The sequence below is a fragment of the Spea bombifrons genome, chromosome 3, assembly GCF_027358695.1.
Source record: "Spea bombifrons isolate aSpeBom1 chromosome 3, aSpeBom1.2.pri, whole genome shotgun sequence".
Lineage (NCBI taxonomy): Eukaryota > Metazoa > Chordata > Amphibia > Anura > Pelobatidae > Spea > Spea bombifrons.
Window position 1 is genome coordinate 80655511 of NC_071089.1, and position 23818 is coordinate 80679328.

The 23818-nt window shown below is 41.8% G+C and overlaps 2 protein-coding genes across 3 annotated transcripts; one reads left to right on the plus strand and one right to left on the minus strand.

Annotated features, from left to right (window-relative positions):
- Positions 1–1443: 1443 nt before the first annotated feature.
- CCDC150 (coiled-coil domain containing 150) lies at positions 1444–18857 on the minus strand. Its single transcript, XM_053460905.1, has 28 exons — positions 18788–18857; positions 18226–18374; positions 17624–17835; positions 15738–15916; positions 14660–14728; positions 14133–14249; positions 13920–14049; positions 12845–12888; positions 12438–12530; positions 11762–11869; positions 11486–11610; positions 10854–11031; positions 9767–9835; positions 9324–9416; positions 9050–9133; positions 8506–8613; positions 8358–8420; positions 7965–8093; positions 7289–7458; positions 6773–6866; positions 6298–6467; positions 6099–6225; positions 3999–4190; positions 3452–3520; positions 3195–3341; positions 3007–3093; positions 2318–2437; positions 1444–2031 (listed from the first exon to the last, which is right to left on the minus strand). Exons 2-28 carry the CDS (start codon positions 18372–18374, stop codon positions 1870–1872), a joined length of 3288 nt encoding a protein of 1095 aa, XP_053316880.1. The 5' UTR covers positions 18788–18857; the 3' UTR covers positions 1444–1869.
- A 1971-nt stretch (positions 18858–20828) lies between these two features.
- LOC128483709 (uncharacterized) lies at positions 20829–23473 on the plus strand. 2 transcript variants are annotated; one of them, XM_053459983.1, is made up of 3 exons: positions 20829–20894; positions 22126–22190; positions 22334–23473. In XM_053459983.1, the coding sequence occupies exon 3, from the start codon at positions 22357–22359 to the stop codon at positions 23467–23469; it is 1113 nt and encodes a 370-aa protein (XP_053315958.1). In that variant the 5' UTR covers positions 20829–20894; positions 22126–22190; positions 22334–22356; the 3' UTR covers positions 23470–23473. The 2 variants fall into 2 exon arrangements, with proteins under 2 accessions (XP_053315958.1, XP_053315959.1); XM_053459984.1 differs by lacking the exon at positions 20829–20894 and adding an exon at positions 21935–22000 and having other exon boundaries at positions 22131–22190.
- The last annotated feature ends 345 nt before the right edge of the window (positions 23474–23818 follow it).

Here is a 23818-nt window from a genome sequence, read left to right on the forward strand (position 1 = left end):
TTTTATTTTTTTTTTAAAAAAAAAAAATTTAAAATTTAATTTTTTTTTAAATTTTTTTTTTTTTTACAATACACTGAGGCTGTGTAGCCTGTGGAATGGGGGGTGAGTGATTGACAGACCAGGTCACTGGTCTGTGGTTTAACCCACCGATCGCCGTGATTCACGGGGATCGGGAAGTTGTGAATCCCCCCCCCCCGGAGCATTGCAGGCTTGCCTCAATGAAGAGGCAGCCTGGAATGCCCCTCACCCGATTTGCATCGGGTTCGGGGGGGGGGTTTGACAGACCAGTGATTTCAGTCACTGGTCTGTCGTTTAACCCACCGATCGCCGTGATTCACTGTGAATCACGGCGATCGGGAGGTTGTGAAGCCCCCCCCCTGAGCATTGCAGGCTTGCCTCAATGAAGAGGCAGCCTGGAATGCCCCTCACCCGATTTGCATCGGGTTCGGGGGGGGGGGGTTGACAGACCAGTGATTTCAGTCACTGGTCTGTCGTTTAACCCACCGATCGCCGTGATTCACTGTGAATCACGGCGATCGGGAGGTTGTGAAGCCCCCCCCTGAGCATTGCAGGCTTGCCTCAATGAAGAGGCAGCCTGGAATGCCCCTCACCCGATTTGCATCGGGTTCGGGGGGGGGGGGTTGACAGACCAGTGATTTCAGTCACTGGTCTGTCGTTTAACCCACCGATCGCCGTGATTCACGGTGAATCACAGCGATCGGGAGGTTGTGAAGCCCCCTCTGGGGCATTGCAGGCATGCCTCAATGTAGAAGCAGCCTGGAATGCCCCTTACCCGATTTGAATCGGGCTCGAGGGGCGTGTTTAACAGACCGGTGATTTGCATCCCCGGTCTGTTGTTTCAACCGCCGATCTCCATGAATTGCGGAGATCGGAAGGTTGCAAAACCTTTTTTTTTTGTTTGCCTGGATAGCCTCACTTGTGAGGCTTCCAGGAAAACCGCGATGCGGTAAACGGCAAATAACGTTACCACGTACATGTACGGGCATTGTCGTTATCGCGTTGCACGGCAACCCCGTACATGTACGTGGATTGTCGTTAAGGGGTTAAGAGTCCAACATAGAAAAATATTTAACTTTTTTCTGTCTGCTACCTCCTTAAATACAGCTTAATTCACTACACCAAGAAAGGTTTTCTGCAACAAGATTTAGCAAAACATGCTAAATCTTGCATACGGTAAAATGTGATACAAGAATTTAATAAGGTAATTCTATTTTTATACAGTCAAAGTACACCTAAACGATTAGGGTAAAAAAGCAAGAGCAGTGTCCGTATCAAGAATGCTTTAGTGTTTACAAAAAGCAAAGACAATTATTGAACAGCATTATTTTTCTGTTGTAATCTACAACAGTGTTCTTCTCTTTATGTTTTGGTCTATTCACCTATAAAAACTTGAGTATTCATTACAATTACAAATGTTTCCCGGTGAGAGGAAGCAACCAGGGAAACCAGGAACATCGAAAATCATATCCAGGATTTAGTCCAGTTAATCCACTCCGAATGACAATCTCCAATATATACATAATTCCGACACACCACGGTATGGTGCATTTAAAACTAAACAGTGATTGCACACATATTACATGGGTTTTTTTTTTTTGTTTTCTTTTAAATAAGATGTTGAAAACCCAATTCTGAATAGGCTACCTTGCTCTGTATGTGTTTGGACATACTTATCTTCCGGCAAAGTGCTGCTGTGTTGTTCACCCAAAACATTCATAACATTTACCGATCAATGCTTACCGCTGCTAACTGTTTGTATGAACAGCAAATGACTCGCTGTGCATAGGTAGATATGTCTCAGCGACAGCTTGTGCGATTATTGATTTCGGTACGAAGAGGCTGTCACCACTAGGACTGTTTGCCAGATTCCGGCTCTAGACTTAAGCTCGTTGCCTCTTTTGAGCGATAGTTTCTAGAGATTAATTTTAGTTTCTGCTTAGTCTCTAAACGGTTCACGGTAGAGTTAGGGAGGTCACGTGGGTATTCCGTATAGTTTTCTCTTGAAAAAGCCTGTGGGAGGTACAAAACAAAACACAAAAATGCCAAATTATGAGAAATGGGGAAACTTCAAACCAAACTGTATACAAACTCAAGTACATTAACATTCTTTCAATGGCTCGATCACTATATCTTCTCCAATACATTCTATTTTTTTAAGAAAGAAAAAATATAAAATATATACTCTTCTTGAAGAAAATATATTTGAGAGAGGCACACTGTCCAGGTAAATCAGTCAAGACGGAGCTGGGACACAGCACTATAACTGAAGGAGGAATAATGTTTTCAGGGACCTCACCTCCTGAGCCCTCGTGACTGAAGATTGTCTTTTGCTCTTTTGTGTGTTTGGACTCTCCAAAAGAAGTACATCAAAATGGGTCTGAAACCAGTTGTGGGCCTCCTCCAAACTAATGCTGATCTGCGCATAAAAGGAAGTACTATTATCAAAACGTGTATTCTCCTTTGCAAACTACCGTACATTACACTTGTATGTTCTATGCAGTCAGCACATTACTCAAAATGACAGTTGGCTAAAACTGTGGATGCCCTTACAATTAAATAGTCATAAGGGAAACACCACTTACAAATGACATCAATGTTTAACAATTACCTCACAACTACTCAGTAAAACAGCCCAAATAAACAATTTCAGTGTGTGTGTGTGTGTGTGTGTGTGTGTATTTACTGGGGATCCGATCCGATTAAGACACTAAATTTGTGTGCATTCAAATTGGTACAAAGTGCTCTCACCATCATGTACAATGTACTAAGTGGTGCTGCAAATACATCCAGAAGAAGCCCCAGCAGAAAACAAAAAAAACCTTTAGTATGCACAAAAGTAGGAGCTAATAAGGGACTTGTAGGTGTACCTTTCAGTGTATTAGTTCCTAACATACCCAATTTGTTCCCCCCGTCAGACACTTGACCTAGATACACACAAAGACAAACAGCCTTTTGGCATGTACACACAGCTGTCACTGTACTCACTTGTTCAGACTCCTCGCTAGCTTCTCTCAGTTTTAGTTTGGCGGCTTCCTTCTCTTGCTGCAGCTCTCGTACTCTCTTTTGCAGCTCCTGAAACAAAATAGACATAACTTTACAGCTGAATCTGCTACAAAGCTGTTCTTGGTTCGATGTTCCAGAGAGCTGGCACCATCATGTAGGATTGGATGTACCTTGTATCTCTCCTCCAGCTGTTCCCTGAGCTGGCTCTCCTCCTCCAGCTGACTCCTTAAGACATTCTCATGTGTGTTCTGCGATGCAGCTGCTATGGCTCTGCGCAGGTCACTTACTTCAGCCATAAACTTTGCAATGTGCTCAGACTACAAGGAGAAGAAACTCAGTAACTGAACTATACTTCTCATAGTCTGTATTCATATACGTTTCTGACCCAGATCCATAGCATACAAGAAACAACCTTCAACTTCCTTACCTGCTCCTTATTGTGTTTCTCATAGTCTTCCTTCACTTGCTCCATGTGTTTCAGCTCAGCCTCTAGCTCCTAAAAATAGGATAACATTGCTTTGTGTCAGGGGTAGCTCTCCACCTTAAGTGCATACACAACTACTACTTTATTTTGGGAGCTGTCCATCCACAGGAAGCTGGCATAGAGGATTCAGAATCTGTCCTTCCCATATGCTTAAAAACAAAAAAAAAATGGATGCACATGTGCATTGTTGAGAAGGAGATGTGTTCAATGCAATGCATTTTCAGCAAGGAAAGTAATGGGCGAGAAAAAAAAAAAAATCAAAGGCGTAGAGGATTCTGAATACCTCTATGTATTTTAAAAGCAAAACATTCTCAGGTAAAACGTAGGCACCAACTTTGCTCATGGTGGACATTTCATGGGGTGAGTGGTGCACAATTTAATGATGTTCTATGGACCTGCACAAACCTCATCGCGGACACGGGTGATGACTGCATAGGGCATCAGCCAGTACAGATAAACAGTCTAGTTTTTACAAGGACTGGATCCTTACTTGTAACTTCTCAGTTTGCCTGTTGGTCGCTTTACTCTCGAGACGAGCTTTGAGCTGTGTTTTTAGACCGAGGATCACGCTCTTTTGATGCAGCACGGTTTTCTCTTGTTCTGACAGGTTGGCACGCAGTTCTCTGTTTGCACGGGAAAGTTCTGCTGATTTCAATGTGGCAATATCTAGAGCTTTCTTTACCTGTGGGATGCAAGGAGCAGAAGGGTGAATTTTAACAAATATTATGTGTTTATGTGTCAAAACACTTTGTCCACCAGTGGTAGTGAGTTATATACTGTACTTTCACTTTGAGACATGTGTTTTGGTGCAACCGGGGGTAGTGACTTTCTCATTATGTATGTCTAGTAAAATCATGCACTTTAGAAATGGAGGCCTAACATTACATGGCACATTATATAAAGCTTGCCAGAGAAAACACTGCGTCTGTGTCTCTGGGTATTATAAAACAAGTAGCCTTCTTAATCTATCTGCATAATGAACACCCACCCTAAATCTGTCCCCATGCTATTCCACAACTCGGTTCTGAGAGAAACTAAATGTTCACAGCGAGGAGCATCTGTTTTTTGTGTTGCTCTCCACCAGATAATGGTCAACATCCCAACATGAGTAGGTCTCTAAGATCTGTGTGTCTTGGGAGAACACAAACCTTGTCACTGTATCCTTAATTTTAGGAGTTCAAATCCACACAGTGCTTCTTACATGTCACGCTTGAATATAGCGAAGGAACCTCATCCAGAAATAAGCAAAATAACCCAGGGCAGAAGTAACCAGGGAGCAGGCAGGAGAATAGTCGGGCGGGCAAATAAGTCGGGGCAGACAGCAATCGGGCAGGGCCAGAATCAGGCAAAAGTCAGGAACCAGGGAATGGATTAAACATACTGGAACACTAGCAAACACTCTAAGGCACTATTACAGGCAAGGTACAATGAACACTGAAGGTTTAAATATCCCTCCCTTAATTGGTGAACGAATAGCATCTTAGGGAGGAGAAAGAAAGATTTTAAGTATGGCCCTTTAATTCCTGTAAGGTCAAGAAGCCAATATCTTTACTGCACATGTGCAGTGAACAGAGCAAAGCACGCTCCGTTTGGCTGGAGGAAGACCGCCGGGGGTGCTCAGCTGGAGCTGCACGTGGAGCGGGGGGCTCTCACTGGAGTCTCTGAAGCCTGCCGTCCAGGACCCCGGATGATCCAAAGAGAGAGGGTCTGGCTGGGAGATGCAGGTAAGCGCGACGGCCCTGATGTGACATTACAGCACATACATTTAAAGGGTGACAAAGCTAGACTCTACAATTGATCTAATTAATGGCGGATGGTCTTGGGTATAGACCTACTAAGCACCTTAGAGCTAGAAAAAAAGAACCTGATTGCGACCAGCCTAATAAATAATTAATTTAAAACTTAACTTTTAATTAAAATAGATTATGGGAACAATAACATAAAAACCAATGGTTACAGCTAGAGTAGATCAATCTTCTAGGCTTCCTAATAGAAAATTCAACAAAGAAAAAAAGAGGGAAGGTAGGCTTAGTTTTCTAGCCTATGTAAAAATAAACCGCACTTGACCTACTGTAATAATCATTGAAATGTGACAAAGCTAGAATGGGCAGAGTAAGACAAACTGATACATCACTGTATGTGGCCATGTTAGAACGGTCTCTAGGATGTGCTACTATTCACCAAAAACAGTTCAATAAATAAGAGGGACTTCTATTGTAGAACACAACATTCATTTGTAGGCATGTTTTTCTACTTTTAAGTTATTACTTGTTGTTTTATACAGTGCTATCATATCCCGTACAATGACTGTTCTCATAGTTGTATGACATGGTAGACTCAGCCTGATCCCTCAAAGATAGACTATTGTCTCCGTTAATGCTCATTTTTCCTTTCATTACTACAGGTGTATGTAACATTGTTCTATATAAACTAGGGTGCACTACTGTGTTTTATGGTCTTCAGTGGCAAAAAGTGCCGAACATTGAATGCCATTACTTTGTATACATTTTAGCTACCAGCTCCACTACAATGCACCAGACCATAGAGTCCTTTTCTCAAGGCTTTGAATCATCTTGCATGTCCCTAATACCTCAGCCAGTTCCTTTCGTGCTCCTTTCTTAAATTCTTTGTACTCTGTCTGGTGTTGCTTCTTCAGAGAGGCAATTCTCTCACTACATTGTAGCTCTTGCACTCGTATGTCTTCCTCAGCCTGTGTCCTACAGCATAAAACACAGGATTAAAATTGTTCAAAATTGTATAAAGGATGAGTGTGTTGGTGCCTGTTGTACCTTATTATTTGCAGTTCATGTTCCTGAACCTCTTTGCTTTTCAACTCGTTCTCCAGCTTCGCAGCATGATCCTTAAGACTAGAGTTCTGATGCAGAGTCTGCTCCAAAGCATGTGCCAGCTTCTTATTATCCCCTCGTGCCACCTCAACTGCTCGCCGGAGAGATTCAACCTTCTCAGGAGGCACAGAGAAAATGGGCTGTTAAAGCCCAAGACTAACACAGGCCTAGTAGTGAACATCTGGACACTTATATTAACACACACATTACACAGTGACCTATCAAAAACATAAAACTAAGGTGCTAGGTAGCTGTTAGTAGACTACCAGCAACTCAAGCTACAGTGTTGTTCAACATCCGTAAAACGGGGAAAAATCATTAGCGGCAGGTCTGTCAATGCAGAGGATCGCGCTATATCCAGAGATTAAAATATGGCCAGATATCAATCTGGGAGAAACAAAGAAACACACACACGTACCTGTGCATGTTTGTGGGAGTGAGCAGACTGTAGCTGCATCTCACGCTCAGAGAGCTCAGCCTCCAGCTTCTTTATGACCTTTTGGTTGTGATCTCTAACAAGAGAGAGAAAAATAAGGTTAGAAGTGAGAGAAAAGACGTATATGATCAGAAGGAACTTTTTACATCATTACGCATCAGGTTAAAGGGACACTTCAGGCATTATATATGCACTTTAATGCATTAGATAGCTGAGTGGCCCGTTTACATTTTCAAGGTCCAATCCCCTTGCAAATGCATGGTGATTCTGCAGAACGGCCCCATACACGTTTGCCTCTTTACCCACCCTGGCAAACATCTCCTTGCAGGCAACTTACCTCTAGTTAGCTACAGCTAATGAAAATTGTCCATTTACTTGCAAGGTACCAAATGCAAAACTAAGGATTCAATGGCCTGCAAACATGTCTCAAAAAAATGACTCGCGATCTGGCTATTGTCAATTCTACCCTTTTTCCAATGATTAAGATCTAAATGTCACCTCTCTCTGCGAAGCGCACAAATGTCAGAATCTCTGCGTCCAAGTTCCGTCTGCAGCTTTTCTAGGTCTCTCTGGAGTTGTGTGTGTGAGGACACAATGTTCTCCAGGGTACTGGACAGTCTGTTCCTTTCCTCTCGGACTTCACATAATTGCTTCTGCATTGCTGTTTTCTGCAGGTGGTAACGATTTCAGAGGTAGGTAGAAGAGGAAATCAAACGTGATACAATGTGGCAAACAGATTTAAAGATAAGGGCATGAAACCCAGGTAAGAAGACACTAGGGATTAAATAATAAGTAAAGTAAATTTGAGGAGGACGTATTGCGTGTGATATATGAAAGGGGTAGAAAGTAAATTAAGGGTGGGTTTGGATATGGGCACATAAAAAGGATAAGGAAAGTGCTTGATTTAAAAAAAAAAGGAGAACAAAGCATTATAATGCTGAGGAAAAGTCAGTGCTACAGAGAGCTTAAAGACAGGAGTGGTAGATACAAGTACAAAAGAGGACAAGTTACACAAGGAGCATTAGGCGGCAGGTGTATGATGAAATGCGAGTAGTAGGATGAAACTAATGCTCTCTCAGATTTAGGAGGATTAGATGTTAGGGCACACTGTATTAGGTACAAAACGCAGAATGCTGATAATGAAAAGAGTCAATTTACACCCATCATCACTCACATTCTGATCATCTTTCTCTTCTGCAACTTCTATTAGTTCAGCTAGTCTTTTTTCCTCATTCAGGGCCTCATCCCTGGCCTTGACTGCCATTAATAGGTCTTCCTCCTTATGAAGTAACAATGTCTGCGCCTGCAAAATAGGCTTGTCATCTAGGCCTTTAGTTTTAGGACAATAATCACAAAGCCAAAAAATACAAAACAAACCTCCCCCAAAAATATAATGGTCAATAATGCGTCAGTTTCATAACAACAAATAGGTATGCATATTTGCTATGAACAAAGCAGACATACAAGAATCCCCACAATACCAAACCACTGCTTATAGGATGCCATTTAGAAACGTGCATTGCAAAACAGGCTGAGATACAGAAAACGCACAGCCACCCTTTATTACCTGGTGGAGTTTGGATTGTGTCATCTGGAGATGAATGCGACAGGAGCCAAGTTCTGTATTTAGCTGCAGCAGAAACAATGCAATCAGGGAGTATATGGAACAATATTACAATTAAACATGGTTCGTGCTGCCCACGGATATTACTCACCTGTGCGTGTTTTGACTCAAGGGCAGCATTGAGTTTGCGGAGCTGGGAGTTTTCAGTCTTAGCATCACAGACAGTCTGTAGCTCAGATTTCAATTGCTCTATAGTACTCTAACGAAAAACATAAAATTCTGAATAGGCACATCTTACAAATTGTGCAATTCTAAAGTAAAAGATCTAAATGCATTTAGCTTAAAGGGGAATAGGATAGAAACATTAACGTACATAAGATGTTTAGATGTAAGGTAAGGGTGGCAGATAAGTGGAACAGCCTCCCGGCATAAAAACGTCACAGGTTAATATGGCAAGGAAATGTAAACGTGCATAGGATAGGCGTTAAGGCTGGTTCTTCTATGTTAAAATTTAAGAGAAAGTTCAGCCAGTCTACAACCCTCACTGACAGCAAGTACCGCTGTGGCGAGCTTCTTTTATGCAATTAAGTATACCATTAAAAGTCTTTTGCAATATTGATTTGTCTGGTAATAATGAGGCAGCAGTGTTTTACTACACTTTTAACAGACTAACATCATGTACCACAACATCTCACCTGCAGCTTTCCTTTTTCATATGCCAGCTTATTCTTGCTTTCCATTAGTTCGGCCAGTAACACTTCCACCTGACAGTGAGCTTGCTGGTCATTAAGAAGAAACGAGACAAAACCTATATTATAACCAGGGTCATTTTCTCAAATAGGGGCGTGAAAGTAACGGGTTACATGAGTTAGGATGCCTGCAAAGCTTGCTTGGTAGATAAGTAGCACAAAAGAGCTGTTGTAATATCAGATAGTGTGTCTACACAAGACTACAGAGCATGATACGTACCTTTTCCTGCTCCAGTAAAGCCACGCACTCCATGAGCCTTCTGTTCTCCTTCTCCTGGGCCAGCAGAGTGCATTGCACGGACCCCAGCTCCAGCTGAATAATAAGGTGGGGGGGGTCAGTGACAGATATACCTACAAACCCTCTGCCATCACGTGTAATAGTTTGCAAAATTGACCACTGTTAAATCGCCAACACAGCAAAGCACAAACAGAAGAAAGGCCCACAGACAAGGAAATATTATTTAAAAGAATATTTAAATGTTGAAATATCCTACATTAAGATGCATACATAGAATATTGTATTTTAAAGCACCAAGATGTTTTGCATTATTGCAAATATACAGATGATGCCCGATAGCGAAGCATGGTCTAGAAAACAATATGGAGTCCCTTGTGGAAAAGTCTGATAGAGTTATGATTTAACAGTGGCGTTTTTGTTATCACCTTATTCTCAGTCAACTCAATCTCCAGGTTTTGAATCTTCTCTTGAAAATCACCCTGTGCTTTAAACATCTGCAGGATGTAAGTTATAAGTGAAATATTAAGCGATAAAGACTATTATAATGTGGAAAGCCAATACATGCGCTGTAAAAGTCTTACATATTATATGATGTCTAAAATGTGAGCAGTTGTGTATAGTGCACATTCACAAAAACATGAAGCATTAAAATTGTTCCTACATAACCTGGTCCACACTTCATTGTATAATACCAAGATTTTAAGGTACCACGTCCTTATGTAGGTATAGGATGGGGAGAGAAATAGTCCCATAGTAATGTGTATAACGATAATAGAACTTGCGGGGATACAGAAAAAGCAGAACGTGTAGCAGAGCAGTGAATAAGCACATTGGTATACACCCTGTTCTGCACCATGGCTTCATGTCCTTGCACACACTGCTCGGCCCCTAGGCTCTCTGTATGAGCAAACATTACTCTGTCCCAAGGATTCACCGCAAGGCTGCATGCCCCTGGAATCTCTACTACATGTGAGGGCATCGTGTTAATTCAGTGAAGAGGTTTGCAACATCATGAAGAGATGAAGAGTATAATGAAATCACATGCAGAAAGCTTAGTAACAGAGTGGGATGAAATTGGACGAACACACTTTTAAGTAGGAGTGTTGGTGTATGGACATTACAGCTAAATAATAGCTCTTTAGATGAAATTAACATGTAGTAAGAAAAGACAGCCCTGACACAAGACACTGGGGCTTATTCAATAAAGAGAGGGTTGCTTGAACAGTTGAGTTTCAACTCCTTGACTACACTATGCACTATGGAAAGCCAACCCCAGGGAGCTTCTGCTGCAAGAGAAGCTTGGCTGGCCCTGTATAATTTATAGTTAAATCAGTGAGATTGCCTCATTTAATTATGCATTACGTGGGGCCAAGTCAGCCTATTGCTGGAAAAACTTGCCAACATTAGCCCTTCATAATAGCAACTCGCTTGTAACCTCTCCCGTCAACTCTCCCTTTAATAAGTAAACCTCAATATGACTAGAACAGGAAAGGCTTGCCACACTCATAATACCTCTTCCTCCATGGAAGCCTTCACACTCTCCAACGCAGCTTTCTCTCTGAGCGCCAAGTCCAGGTCCCCTCTCAGACGAGCAATGGTCGAGTCTTGTACCTCCTTCTGCACAGCAAATTTTTGTTTCGCGTGAATGGCTTTCTTCTGGCACTCCGTGTGCTCGGCGCGCAGTGACTCTCTGGGTAAGGGTTATTGTGAAGGGTCAGTAACAAGTGGCATGCAGCAGATGACAAGGTATACACACACCTAGCCATGACAATCGTGTGTTGCACTTTCCACTAAATTTCGCCCTGCTTTACACATCCCAGATTGCAAAAATGCATATAACATGGGGATTAAAATAAAAAGATACATTTTACATGTTTTTCTTTTCAACTAAATAGTAATGAGCTGTGCGATGAAGTACCTCAACACCGCAAGCTATGCATTATACAGCAAGATTCTCGTTTCAGAAGAGGTGTATCGGTTCTGCATATTGCACAAGTAAACCAGAGAGCGTCAGACTGTCATTATGGCTTCTCTACGCAACAAAACAACCTGCTACATGAGCACAGACAGGGAAATTAGATCTTAGTACTTTGGAATAAGGGTCTCTGAGTTACAGTAACAGTAAAACTACAGAGGAGACTTACAAATCCCTCTCCAGCTGTGTTCGGAGGCTTTGTAACCTTTGCAGCTCTTCCGTCAGGCCAGCCTGGGTTGCACTGTGCAATAACTCCTGCTCCTGTAGCTTCTGTTCCATGGTGTCCTTCAGTGCCTGTAGACAGACTGAAGATGAGACTGAGGATATACAGAAATTAGTGATACAGTAATGTAAGAATAAAGGTGGTGTCAACGAGGATTGATGTGGATGTACTAGGATAAGATGGGTCTTGAAGCATGAATGACAGTGGATTGCAGATTGGCACCTTGAGCGCTTGTTGATGTTGTGTAAGGAGCCGGGAATTTTCTGCGGTTAGTCTTTGTACAGCTGTAGTTAGCTCTGAACACTGGCCTTCCAGCTGCTGGTTTAGAGACTGCAAGAAAGACATATTATGAGCTTTACAATAGGCCACTCATCTCTAATAGACACAAACACTTACTTCGTTTGGCAGCACATAAGCCAATTGATCAATAAAAAGGCACTCCATCCATCATGTGCACTTTAATGTGTACGATGGCTAAGTGTCATCTTTAAATTAACATTTTTTTGCCTAGAGGGATTCATCATAATTACCTCTATGCATTTGTTCCCTTTGCCTGTCCCCTCAGTTATTTGCATTGAGGGCGATGCTCTCTGTAAAGCACATGTCCTTCATAGTAATGCACTGTGGGCACTACTGACGCCCCAGCCAGCTCCAGTGCTTTGCTCATGCTAAAGTTCTAACAAGCCATTCTCCCAACGCACCGGATTTCTATTGGTCATTTGTGTGATTACATAGCCCCTTCTTGCATGCCGGTTTTAAAACAATATTCATACAACACATAAGCGGACAAATACATACAAAAAATATAGTTGTGTCCAGTCACATCCAGCCACCAGATAAATATCAGTAAAATGTAGAACAGGCATTAGAGGTTTTCTTTCTAGTGAAAACATGTTACCTGAACTTTTTCTGCTGCTTCTTGAAGGGTCACAAGATCAGTTCTGACCTGGGCAAACTCTGCCTGCTCTGCACCATGCGTACTCTGAATGTTCTGCAAAAAGAGGATCAAGACGCTAAAGCGTTATACAGAACTGCTTTACACGTTATCCAGGTTTAGAGGTTTCATTCCCAGCAACATGGCACGTCACATTGACATGTATTCACCAACAACAATGTCAACCGGAACCAATGAGCTTTAATTGACCTGCTCATTTTCAACTTGAATGAGGAAAAACGTGTAGGGAGGGATCGGCTTATATTAAGTGGTTTTAAGTTTGATTTTGATGTTTAAATACACATATTCATGTCCTGGCTAACACCAAATCACTTATCAGTAACATCATTATGGCAGAAAAGTAAATTTACCTTGGCTTCATCTTGCAATTGGCCGATTACCAAGTCTCTGGCCTCTGTTATAAAATAAAATAAATATATGTATAGTTTAAATGGATTTTAGTCAGCACAACACTATACACCATGCACATTAATCCACAATCTACGTATATAATGTACAGCTACCGAGCTACGGCATTCATGGTGCCCTGTAACTGGGACTGCAGTATAAATGGATGTAGCATAATATGATACATTGTGACATGATCTATTATCAGCAATACAGTTTACATTTAGGGAGTATGCCCCCACTACATTACATTAAAGTAGTTTCACAATCCCACATTTCTCCATCAATGGATTGGGAAGTTGCCAGACATCAATACTGATACAAGCCTCATGCTTTTAACTAGAATACATTGACAAGTGCAAGTGCACCGAGTGCAGTGTAATGAAAGGGAGTATATGGGGACAGAGAAACATCCTGTCGATTACTGTACAAGTCTGGTAAGCAACCAGCCCACCAAAACTATTTCAAATTAAGACATGGCATGCAGTGGGCAAAACATGCTGCCCCAGAAAATCTGCCAAAGTGTGATTATTATAGCAATTGTTTTATTCTCAGAAGGGCGTGGTGCGCATTAAAAAACACACAACTACCCTTCCGTGTAACAGCCACCATTAAATCAGCTTTGAAATTTTTACATTCCATTCACACACCTAGATGTTGTGGCTCTGTGCCAATATATCTTTCTGCTGGACAATGAATTACTTTATTCACTAAAAGGAGAGTTTGCTGGAAAGTAGTGTTTCAGCACCTTCACTGTATAATGAATATTACGATCAGTGAGAGCTCTTTAAAGTCTCCCCATCAATCCAATTATGAATTGTACAGCCCTTCTTGATGGTAAAACTTGCTAGTTTTGGTCCTACATAAACAACAGTCAAATAAGGGTGTTTAAACCACAACTCCCTTTAGGGAATGAACTCCAAAGTATCACTCATGCAACACAGACCAACCATAATGTAACTTTAGTGGCATCACCAGTCTTCATTAAAAACCATATGCCCACAACATTTAGTTCCCAAAGCCCTGCTTTTTACACACGCAGCTCGGTTTGCAGTTTCAAGTTGTCCTCCTCTAGTTGTCGTCTCCTCAGCTCTTCCTCCTGTAGTTTGCTTTTCAGCTCCTGTCCCTCTCTGCGCATTGTCTGACAGCACTGCTGCAGTTCTTGTACCTGATACGCAGTAGTAGAACAGGGTGTGTGAGAATTTTGTACTAATGTAAAATGTTAAAATTCAAAAAATCCTGGGGATTTACCTGTGCCCGCTCCTGATCCACCACCTGCTTCATGTCCTCCACTCTTCTAAGCATGTCAGCCTGTTCCTCCTCCAACAACCCACGTAAAGCAGCCTCCCGAGACAGCTTCTCCTGTAACTATAGCGAAACCACAGAGTTATACAACAGTGTCTCAACCAAAACATAGAACATGATATAAAATGGGAAAAGCTCCTATTCCGGGGCAAAAGGTATATAGACTATAGGTGATTGGGCAAGCCTACATCCCTTATATTAAATGGGATCTTCTTTTAGTTTTACACCAAATACAGTGCAGAGTATCCCCTGGATCTCCTTCTCTAATCAAAACTATATAAACAAACTCAAGTGACAGATCCTAAAGTAACAAGACAAACTGTACCATAGAACAAGGTATTTGCATCCTACGGTCACTAGAGACAAGGCATTTAGGTTTGAGAAAGTACAGACTGTTGCTTGCATTTCCCTATGACATTCACTATTTCACCCAGTAAATACCCCACTTTCGGGTAATGTTAAAGTAGTCTTACCACGGCCACTCTTTGCTTCATGTGAAACTTTGCTTCTTTCATCTTCTCAGCAGCAATTGCCACATCTGTCTATTGAAAGAAACAAATGAGAAAAGTATCAGTAGTGAGAAAACCAGAGTTTAACATATGTTTGTCGATTTTGAGAACATGACAAACTTTAAAAAATACATATATATATATATATATATATATATATAAATACAAATAAAAGGAAAAATATTTGTAAGAACCAAGGCTCCAGGTACGTGACAACAGTATTGCCACATTGGCACAGACACGATAACTATGAATTACTTCATTAACATCTAATTACAAGTGCTGTTCCATTTAGAGAAAGTGAACAGTTCAGTGCTTAAACCAATAAACCATACTAGATCTGTCATGAGATGCTTTTTCTGTATCCATTGAAACAACCTACTGGTGCCTACTTTTGTGTCACATAACAACTAAGTGCTCCAGGCAAACATTATGAACGAGGCAAAAATTGACATGGTAAAAAAAAAAATAATAAAAAAAAAATATTTCCTAGATGGGTTTTCAGCCTTGTACATCACTAGGGGTTAGCAATGATAATTTCAATAAAAAAGGGTTAAATTCAGCAGGGTCAGTGGCAGAGCACCAGTAAAGCAAGTAAATCTAATGATCCAATACACACACCGATGTTATTCGCATGATGAATACATTAATCACTCAAATGGTCAACCGTTTTATTCATTTTTTTACATGAATGTACTTTTTTCAATAACAAGTTGCCTTGCATAAGAGCTGCTATGTAGGGCTGTTAACGTTGATTTTTTATGTATCTACTAAGCTGGCATGCCAGTGGTATGAAAGGTTTGGGTGTTTAATCACGTCCTTAGCCGTTAGCGGCTGCAAATAATGTAAACGCGCATTGTTTATTACTGAAGCATCGCTAGGGTAACTGAAGGACAGATCAGTGAGAAACGCAGCTTGCTTCACTGACCCCTGGAAAATAGAAAAATCAGCCATGACCATCACAGTGACAGAGGTGTTTTTATTACTATCATCATCAAACATTCTTAGAAAGCGATATTTTGTGTGTTTTCTCTCCCGGTACCTTAGTTGCGGTTGCAATCTCCAAGGCAGCGCTCAGCCTCTCTTTCGCTTCCTCTGCACTCTCTCGTTCTTCGATCTCATTATTAAGCCGCTGACGCAGTCTCATCACTTCTAGCTGCGCTTCTCTGAGCTCTCGGGCATGCTCCTCCTGCACCTCACTTAAATGTTGTTCCATTTCATCTGCAGACAGCAAACTAAGAGTTAATCCTAGTACACAGCAATGGTTGTATTTAAAGGGAATCTATAATCTTTGTCAACAGTTTAGTTGCTGCACTGAGGTAGATAACTCTTTAGACAGATTTTTAAGCACCTTGTATACATGTGAAAAATTAGAATCTGAATTTGAAAAATCCACTTTATACAAAGAACTTTTTTAAAGGGACAGGCTAATGCCCCCCACCTCTAAAGAAGAATACATATTAAAGTATTCTGTGAGTACTTTAAACCCTTCAAGACCGGGATTTTGATACTAAGGTGTCGCTAAAGGACCGGAGCCGTTTTTGTGTTTTTGCTATGTCTTCCTTCAACTGTAATTTCTCTCTTATCAATTAGTGCACCCACACAATTCATATATTGGTTTTTTTCCAAGCACAAGTAGGGCTTTCATTTGAAACCATATTAAGCTGGTTAGTACATTGTTTTGTTTGAAATAAACTGGAAAAAGTGGGGAAAAAATGAAAAAAAAAAAAAAAAACATTTTTTTACAGTTTTGTATACATACAAATAGTACACACATTTAACCAATGGGTTAACCAAAAATTATCCAAAATATATTCTTTAACTTGTCCTCATTTGGAAACCACCCAATATGGCCAGGATTTTCATCTATTTTTACTAGTATAGGGCAAATATTACAAGGCATGCATCTAGTTTTTAAAATGTAATTTTTTTCAAATTTGGCATGGTAGTCGTCTAATAACTGCAATAGTTGTCACAGATACTGATTACCGTACTTGCCGGCGTATAACACGCACCCTCCCCAGGACCGGAAGTGAGGGAGACGTCGCTGCAAATCGTGCAGCTCTAGGATTTATCGGCGTATAACACGCAGGTAGGGTTTCAGCTTCGTATTTAGGTTTAAAAAGTGCGTGTTATACGCCGATAAATACGGTATCCCCCCAAAATTATATGTTTATGAACAGTAGATAAGTCAAGGTGTACAGACAGGGATTTTATCGCCAATCGCTGCCAAATTTTGAGGTATTTTATATTTTTTTTTTCATATGTCGCAATGTTGCTTTAGATTTCATATTATATTTTGTATAGAATATGTGCAACTGCAGAAAAAATATCCATTCTTCCAACACAAAAATAAAATGATAGCTCTTATCTGACACAGAAGAGTCTGCCTTGCACCAGCAGCCCTCCTCCTCCATGATCCATCCGATCCGGTCACTGATCAGCTGCTTAAAGCAGTCAAGTAATAGCAGGAAAATGCATCCATTGAAATCAACGGCAGCACTTTCCTCAAATGCGTATTTGGGTATGAACAGGCCGCCGCATGCAGCACTCTAACAAGTCAGAGCTGGAGCTGGCTGGGGCCAAGTTTATTATTGCGTAGGGAGATGTGTTCGGCCAAACATCTCCCATAGGGAGAGCTCTCCCACAGTTGGGGATGCATAAAGGGGCAAGTGCATATGGGGAGATTCACCCTCAAGAATTTGTAAAACAGACCACATGAAAATTAAGGGACCATGCACCTATCATATTTGGCTGGAGTGTTTCTTGAAATGTAGCATTTACTATCTTCTACCACAGCCACTTTCCAGAGTTCCAATGTTGTACCATTGTTTTGTCTCGGTAGTTCTCCCTCCTTCATTTCCCTATTGATCAACAGCTTTAAGAATGTAATCAGGGTACAGTAAAAATCCTCAGGATCCTTCTTACCGGATTGTTTGGGGTTTAGCTTCCTCTCTGTATGGAGTCGGAAGACTCCAAGTTTTAGAGTCTGCATGATGCTCTCCATACGACACATGCGGTTTACCAGATTTTCACAATTCCTCCACAAAGTGTCACCGTCTCCCCCGAACGCTGGCCGTGCCTTCACAGGACTGATAGGGCGAAGGACATCAGAAGACTCGTGACACTCATGATCCAAGCTGAGAAACATAAAAGGGACACAAAGCAGAATCTCACTCACTAAGGAGACTTAAAATCTAGCTTTGCACTCTCCGCTTTTATTTTAGGGGGTCTCCACCTGCGAAAATGTCTTTTCATGTTGCACTTTGTGTGTTAGGTACACAGACAAATTTACATACCTTTATCTGACCAAAAATTCAGAGTTGATTTTCTGTGCCTGGCAAAAACCTGTTCTAGGTTCAATGCTGAATGCATCCTCTAAAAGGCATGCGTTAAAAAGCAAAGGAGTCGGTGCATTACAGAATAAAATTCTTATTAAAAACCGGCTAATCCTTGAAGTGTCCAAATAAGCATGAGTCTTTTCATACTGCAGTTTTTATTATGTACTCGCATACACAAGCTGTTCTTACCCGCGGCTCTTCATCCCCAACGCCTGTAGGTCACTGATCAGTGATTCTGCCTGCTCCTCGGCTACCCGCATCCTCTGCTGCAGGACGGAGAAGGTCTCGGGGGCCGTGGCTTCAATAGCCAGGGGGGAGATCACCGGCCGCGCCATCATCTGTCACAAGAGCGTTAACAAATGAGTTATGCAGTTATCAACACACACATATATGTTATTCGTTATTGGATCTTTACGCAAAAGCGTATAGAGCCAGCTATTGTATCGGATGACAATTTCATTTTCCCAGCACTAACAAACTTATGAATAAAACAAAATTTTAAATGAAGGGTTTGAGATTTCAATAGTTTGAAGTGTTATTACGGACACATTTTGCCCAGTCCCTCAGGCCTTACACATCAGTATTACCGGAGACATAAACATATACAATGTTTTTATGGGCTATGTTGCCATTAAATTACTTTATAATAGTAATAACCCTGCAGTTTGCATAAGCACCTGTTGGGATATATGTGTCAAGTACATTAAATATCGGCATTCAAGTAATAATGCAATAAAAAAACGTGGGTGACCTGTCAGTCGTAGTCAGGATTCAGTATGCTTCCTCTAATACCATACTCCGCTCTGGCACTTGCAGGTGTTTGGAGGTTCACCCCTGAGTTTTATCTGTGAAGATACGTCAACTTACTATCCGTTATTACGCATTTTAGTTCATAGGCGAAGACCCAGAAATCGGTTGTGCGGCTTCCACATAACCCACTGATTGGCGTGGTTACCATGGCGATGCGGCCCGAACTCTTTCCTTCAAACAATGCCGCTGTTTTCGCGTCCTCTTAGCGCCTGCGTACTTGCCCGGCCAAAAGCATTCTGGGAGAGTTTATTCATCTGACAGGAACGTCATCGAAACGCACAGACTTCTGGAAGATGTAGTTTTATGGAATGCTGTTCTTAGAGAGTCGTCCATGTGTAAATAAATAAAATAAATACATAATCTTAGAACATTAAAGATGCGCAGTTTCAATAACAATAATTGGAGTTGAATTTATATACATTTTAGAAAGGTAGACAGGGCCGGGCTGACTAGGGGAGCACAATGTTTCCCGGGGTCTGTCCACAATTATCGAAACACAGCTGGTCCGAGTTGGAGGCAGAAACGTGGCGAGGTCCCCTAATGAGATGGGGACACGGACAAGGTAAGCTTGTTTGCAAGTGTATGTTAGTTAGCGGAGGTGTTAGCATAGCTCCCAAGTGTCCCATTTTACGAGGGACTGCCCCTCTTAGGGGCGCGCTCCCACTTCCCACTGTACAAAGTTACGTAAACATCGATCGCTGAGGCAGTATACGGTGGTGCGATATAAAGCAATAGATACTAATAACCTGCCTATTTACTTCTACACTAAATAATGTTTACATTCACTCAGTGTGTTAACAGCTACTGCTTCTGCAGGGAGGCTGTTCCACTTATCTACTATGCGCTCAGTAAAGTAATAAACAGTAGGCAATGTTCATACAGTGAATTAAAGTTAATTGCTCCATCAAGCTCTTTATAGGAGAATGGTAACTATCTGCCTCCTTATTACTCTTCTAACCGCATCCCTTAGAACCTAGGTGTCATCTAAAACAGTGGGAGGGATGGGATAGTCCAGCTTTGGTACCAAAATCCCACATCCCTAATTCCTCCCCTCATTTCTAGGGCTTCTGTGTTATACAGCCTAACAAGCCAAAATAACGCGTATAGAAACAACAGAAATGGGTTAAGGTGTGAAATTGAGCAAATAAATAACACTATTCACCGTATTATTACTTTAATTACATACATAGACTCTATCTTCAGTGCTGCGAGATCACGTGACGTGTAATATGTGACCACACCGGGTACATAGGGGCGCCCTTGGCTGGGAACATAGGCCATCCTCAGATTAGGGTATTTACCCTGTTCACAGGCTGGCCCTGGATGCAGAAACCAGGATCATTAGTGACAACAGGGCTCCACTCACCCCTTCCTATGGTGGAAGAAGCCCCCCAAAGCCCTATAATCCTCGGCCCCCGGAGAACACCCAGAGGCCAGTAAAGTACGAAGTTAAAAAGTAAACCAGAACATACAAGAGGCTGCGGTTAATTCAAAATGAAAGGAGTCATTAAATGTCCATATTAGATTAGGAGAAAAGTTTAAAAAAAAAGCTTTTATTGGGCCAACGTAGAAAAAGATGTAAGCTCTTGGGACCACAGTGGCCTCTTCATCTGAAGAAGAGACCTCCTCAAAGCCTATGAACGAGTTAAAAAGGGAGTTGGACCAAATAAAGGGCTTGTAAAATGATCATATGAAATAGACATTTGCGTGTGCTAGAGTGACCAATACAGTAAATTTAACATTTTATTAGTGATCTGTATAAATACATACCAGATAACTGAAGCCAAAAAGAAAAGGTATCCATGGTAACAGTATTTTTGGTACAATACGCCCTTAAACCACGTCTTGTAGGCAAGTCTTGACATGCTTCATATCTGACATGTGATACGGGAGGGTTAGAGGATCACAGGAGAGAAGTGAAACTGATTTCGAGAAATAAAAGTCAAAGGCGCCCAGACCTACAGCGACAAGTAATAGCATCTCATCAGGACCACCGCACAGAAAAGCGACCAACTTGGACAAGAAAGAGATCATCGCCCTATTTCCAGGTAAGGTGGCTGAAACGACAAAGCTGAAATGAATCTGATTCATCTATCTCACATGTAGCCGCTTAGCTACTAATCACTGAAGGCCCCTTCCCATTAATATAAATAATAATCATTTATTGGATCACTTACAGTAACTTAATAACTAATCTGAGGCTGAGCTTTGCCTGGATCACTTATAGTAACTGTAAGAAATAGCACTCAGTATATAACAAGGGGGTATTTGGGGGTCCGGGGGCTGCGTAATACGTTGTATGTTAATTTATTAGCAGTCCCTCTCTTGGCATGTTCGGGATACCGGACTGACTCACGGCAGCTGCTGCGAGGCGGATCGCTTCCCCGTCGGGAGAAGAATTCAGTTTAGAACTCCCTGTTTAGACGTGAGTCACGCACTCGGAAAACAAGGACAGACTTGCTGTTTTACTGCAATCAAGTACATTGTGGAGAATGGCAAAGCGCATCTGTACTACTTCATCCCGTGCAGAAGGGTAGGATAGGACTGCACAGGATTCCTTCTAGACCAAATAGCATGCCATGCAAGAAGCCCCACACCGTTATACTCCATGTCTTTGCTTATGCTTTAAGAATATTAGAGGGACATACTCAGGTCTAGGGCGGCAGATCCAGAGGGCAGGAGTCCCCCCCGGTACAAACAGGGAGACAGATCACCCTCTTGGCCGATCATGCCCTGTGGGAGGTTTTTGTTGTCCCCAACCGGTCTGTTTGCTCTATGGAGGCTTTATTCATATCTGTGCCGGGATATGACGTCAGGTTTGGCCTAGGGCAGCGCACGCTGTAAATATGTCACTGCATGTAGGCATCTGGGTAGCTGTTGGAGCCATACTTGTCTATCTCGCCACGAAGACCTGCCTTGTTACAATACTAAAACTTTCTCTAACCTATTAATATCTTGACCTTTTGATTTTCTTCTGTGCCCTAAAATTCTCAGCTACGCACACAATGTATTGTATTTAAACTCTTGCGTACATTGATGTAAATGTAATACGTTTGAGGATATTGCTCACTACATTTTCAGCTGTCCAGAAACCGGCTGCAGGGCTCTCCTGGCCCATCAGAAGCAAAATGGACATTTGTGGTTTTAAGGAACGGTAACTAAACAAGACCAAGGCTAAAACTGGTCCCTTTTGCTAACCATTGTAATAGAAAAGATGCAGATAAGTTCAACTTGGAAAACAAAGAAACAGTAATGTAAAAAATATATCATGTTTTGCAGGCCAGTGGAACAGACAAGTGTCGGCAAGACTCAATCCACAATCCTGCTGCTGAAGTAAAGTTTTGGTAAGCCATGATATACACAGCGCTGCATAAATGGTTGGCGCTATATAAATAAAAGATAATAATAATACACACACTGTTGTATTCACAAGCAAAAGCTTACAGTAAATGAACCCTTTTTAACATTCTTTTCTCTATTCCGTTAGGTTTACTTCCGACCCCTGAAGCTATGGAAATGATCCATCCTAAAGGAAGTGCGCAGTCCCCAAAAAGTAAACCTGCATCGTCCAGCCAGGTCACATCTGCAAAGCCTACAAGCCCCGCTAAGACATCTGTAACAAGCACCAGGAAGAATATTTCACCCAGACCAGCAAATAAATACACAGTCCCTACAGAAGCAACACAACCAGAGAGTGCCATAGGGAGCACCAAATTAAAGAGTAGGCACACATCTGCCTCATACCCAGGCAGCGCCAGTGTGAGGCAAGCAGCAGCCAGCAAGCAGCAGCCAAGCCAGTCACTGGGGTCCAGAAACGTCCCGGCCAGGCCATCATCTGCTGAGAGTTCATTCGCTCCATTCGCGGAAGGACACCTGTCTCTGGAGGAGGTCAAAAAAATTGAGGAAAAAACACGCGGACAGAGGAATAACGAAGACTGGTTTAGGTGGCGCCAAAATCGTATCACGGCTTCCATGGCTCATCAGATATCACACAGTCGATTTGCTAATGACCGAAGCGAAGAGATCCCGCAGTCTTACCTGAAAACCATAGTGGGTACTGCACCCAGGGTACAAACTACCGCCATGAACTGGGGTAACACGAATGAGAAAAACGCTGTGCATTCATATGAACGACTGATGTCCCGGAGTACCGGAAGAGAAGTAGAGGTAGAGGACTGCGGCTTATTCATCCACCCTAATAAAAACTGGCTGGCAGCGAGTCCGGATGGGATAGTGAGAGATAAGAAGACAGGGGAGAAGTTGTGTATCTTGGAGGTAAAATGTCCTTATAAACACAGACAACACACAATACGCGAGGCCTGCGCTGACCCTAATTTCTGCCTTAAGCAAGATGGGGATTCCTACATTCTGAAGCCCAATCACCCTTACTATACCCAGGTGCAGTGCCAGCTTGCAGTCACGGGCATGGAGCGGGCAGATTTTGTTGTGTACACAACAAAAGATACAGCTGCTGTGTCTGTGAGTCCGGACCACAGCTTTTGGGAAGAGGCAGAATCAAAGTTAAAAAAATTCTACAGAGAGGCTGTGATCCCTTACCAAAATGGGGGGAGTAAAGATGACAAAGGAGTGAGTGAGGGACGTGTTTGGGCTGTGGAAGAATGAGAATGTGATGGGCTATATATATATATATATATATATATAAATATAAATATAAAACACATGGTGGAAAGGTTGCAGCTTTATCAAGAGTGCTGATTGCATTGAGACGGGGTATAGCTATAGGGTTTAATAACCATAAATACCAATAACACAAAATTTATTTGGTTACACTCCAAGGTATGAACTCATTAATTGAAAACTGTAAGAAGCCCTTTTTAGCTTCCAACCACCAAATTATCCACCTACACAGGAGGTGACATGAAGTCCAGCCCTCTTTTTGGATACCTATAAAGTTACAAAAAGATTAATACTTTTTTATTGCAAAAACCTACAATAAAAAAAAAACATTTCT

Bases quoted from the DNA above. Each gene is read 5' to 3' on its own strand.
- CCDC150 (XM_053460905.1), bottom strand. From the start codon at position 18,374: ATGATGGCGCGGCCGGTGATCTCCCCCCTGGCTATTGAAGCCACGGCC. The intron at 15,917-17,623 runs GTAAGAAGGATC...TGCTGTCTGCAG, and splicing joins GCTAAACCCCAAACAATCCG to ATGAAATGGAACAACATTTA. The intron at 3,521-3,998 runs GTAAGGATCCAG...TCCTATTTTTAG, and splicing joins GGCAAACTGAGAAGTTACAA to GAGCTAGAGGCTGAGCTGAA.
- LOC128483709 (XM_053459983.1), top strand. From the start codon at position 22,357: ATGGAAATGATCCATCCTAAAGGAAGTGCGCAGTCCCCAAAAAGTAAA.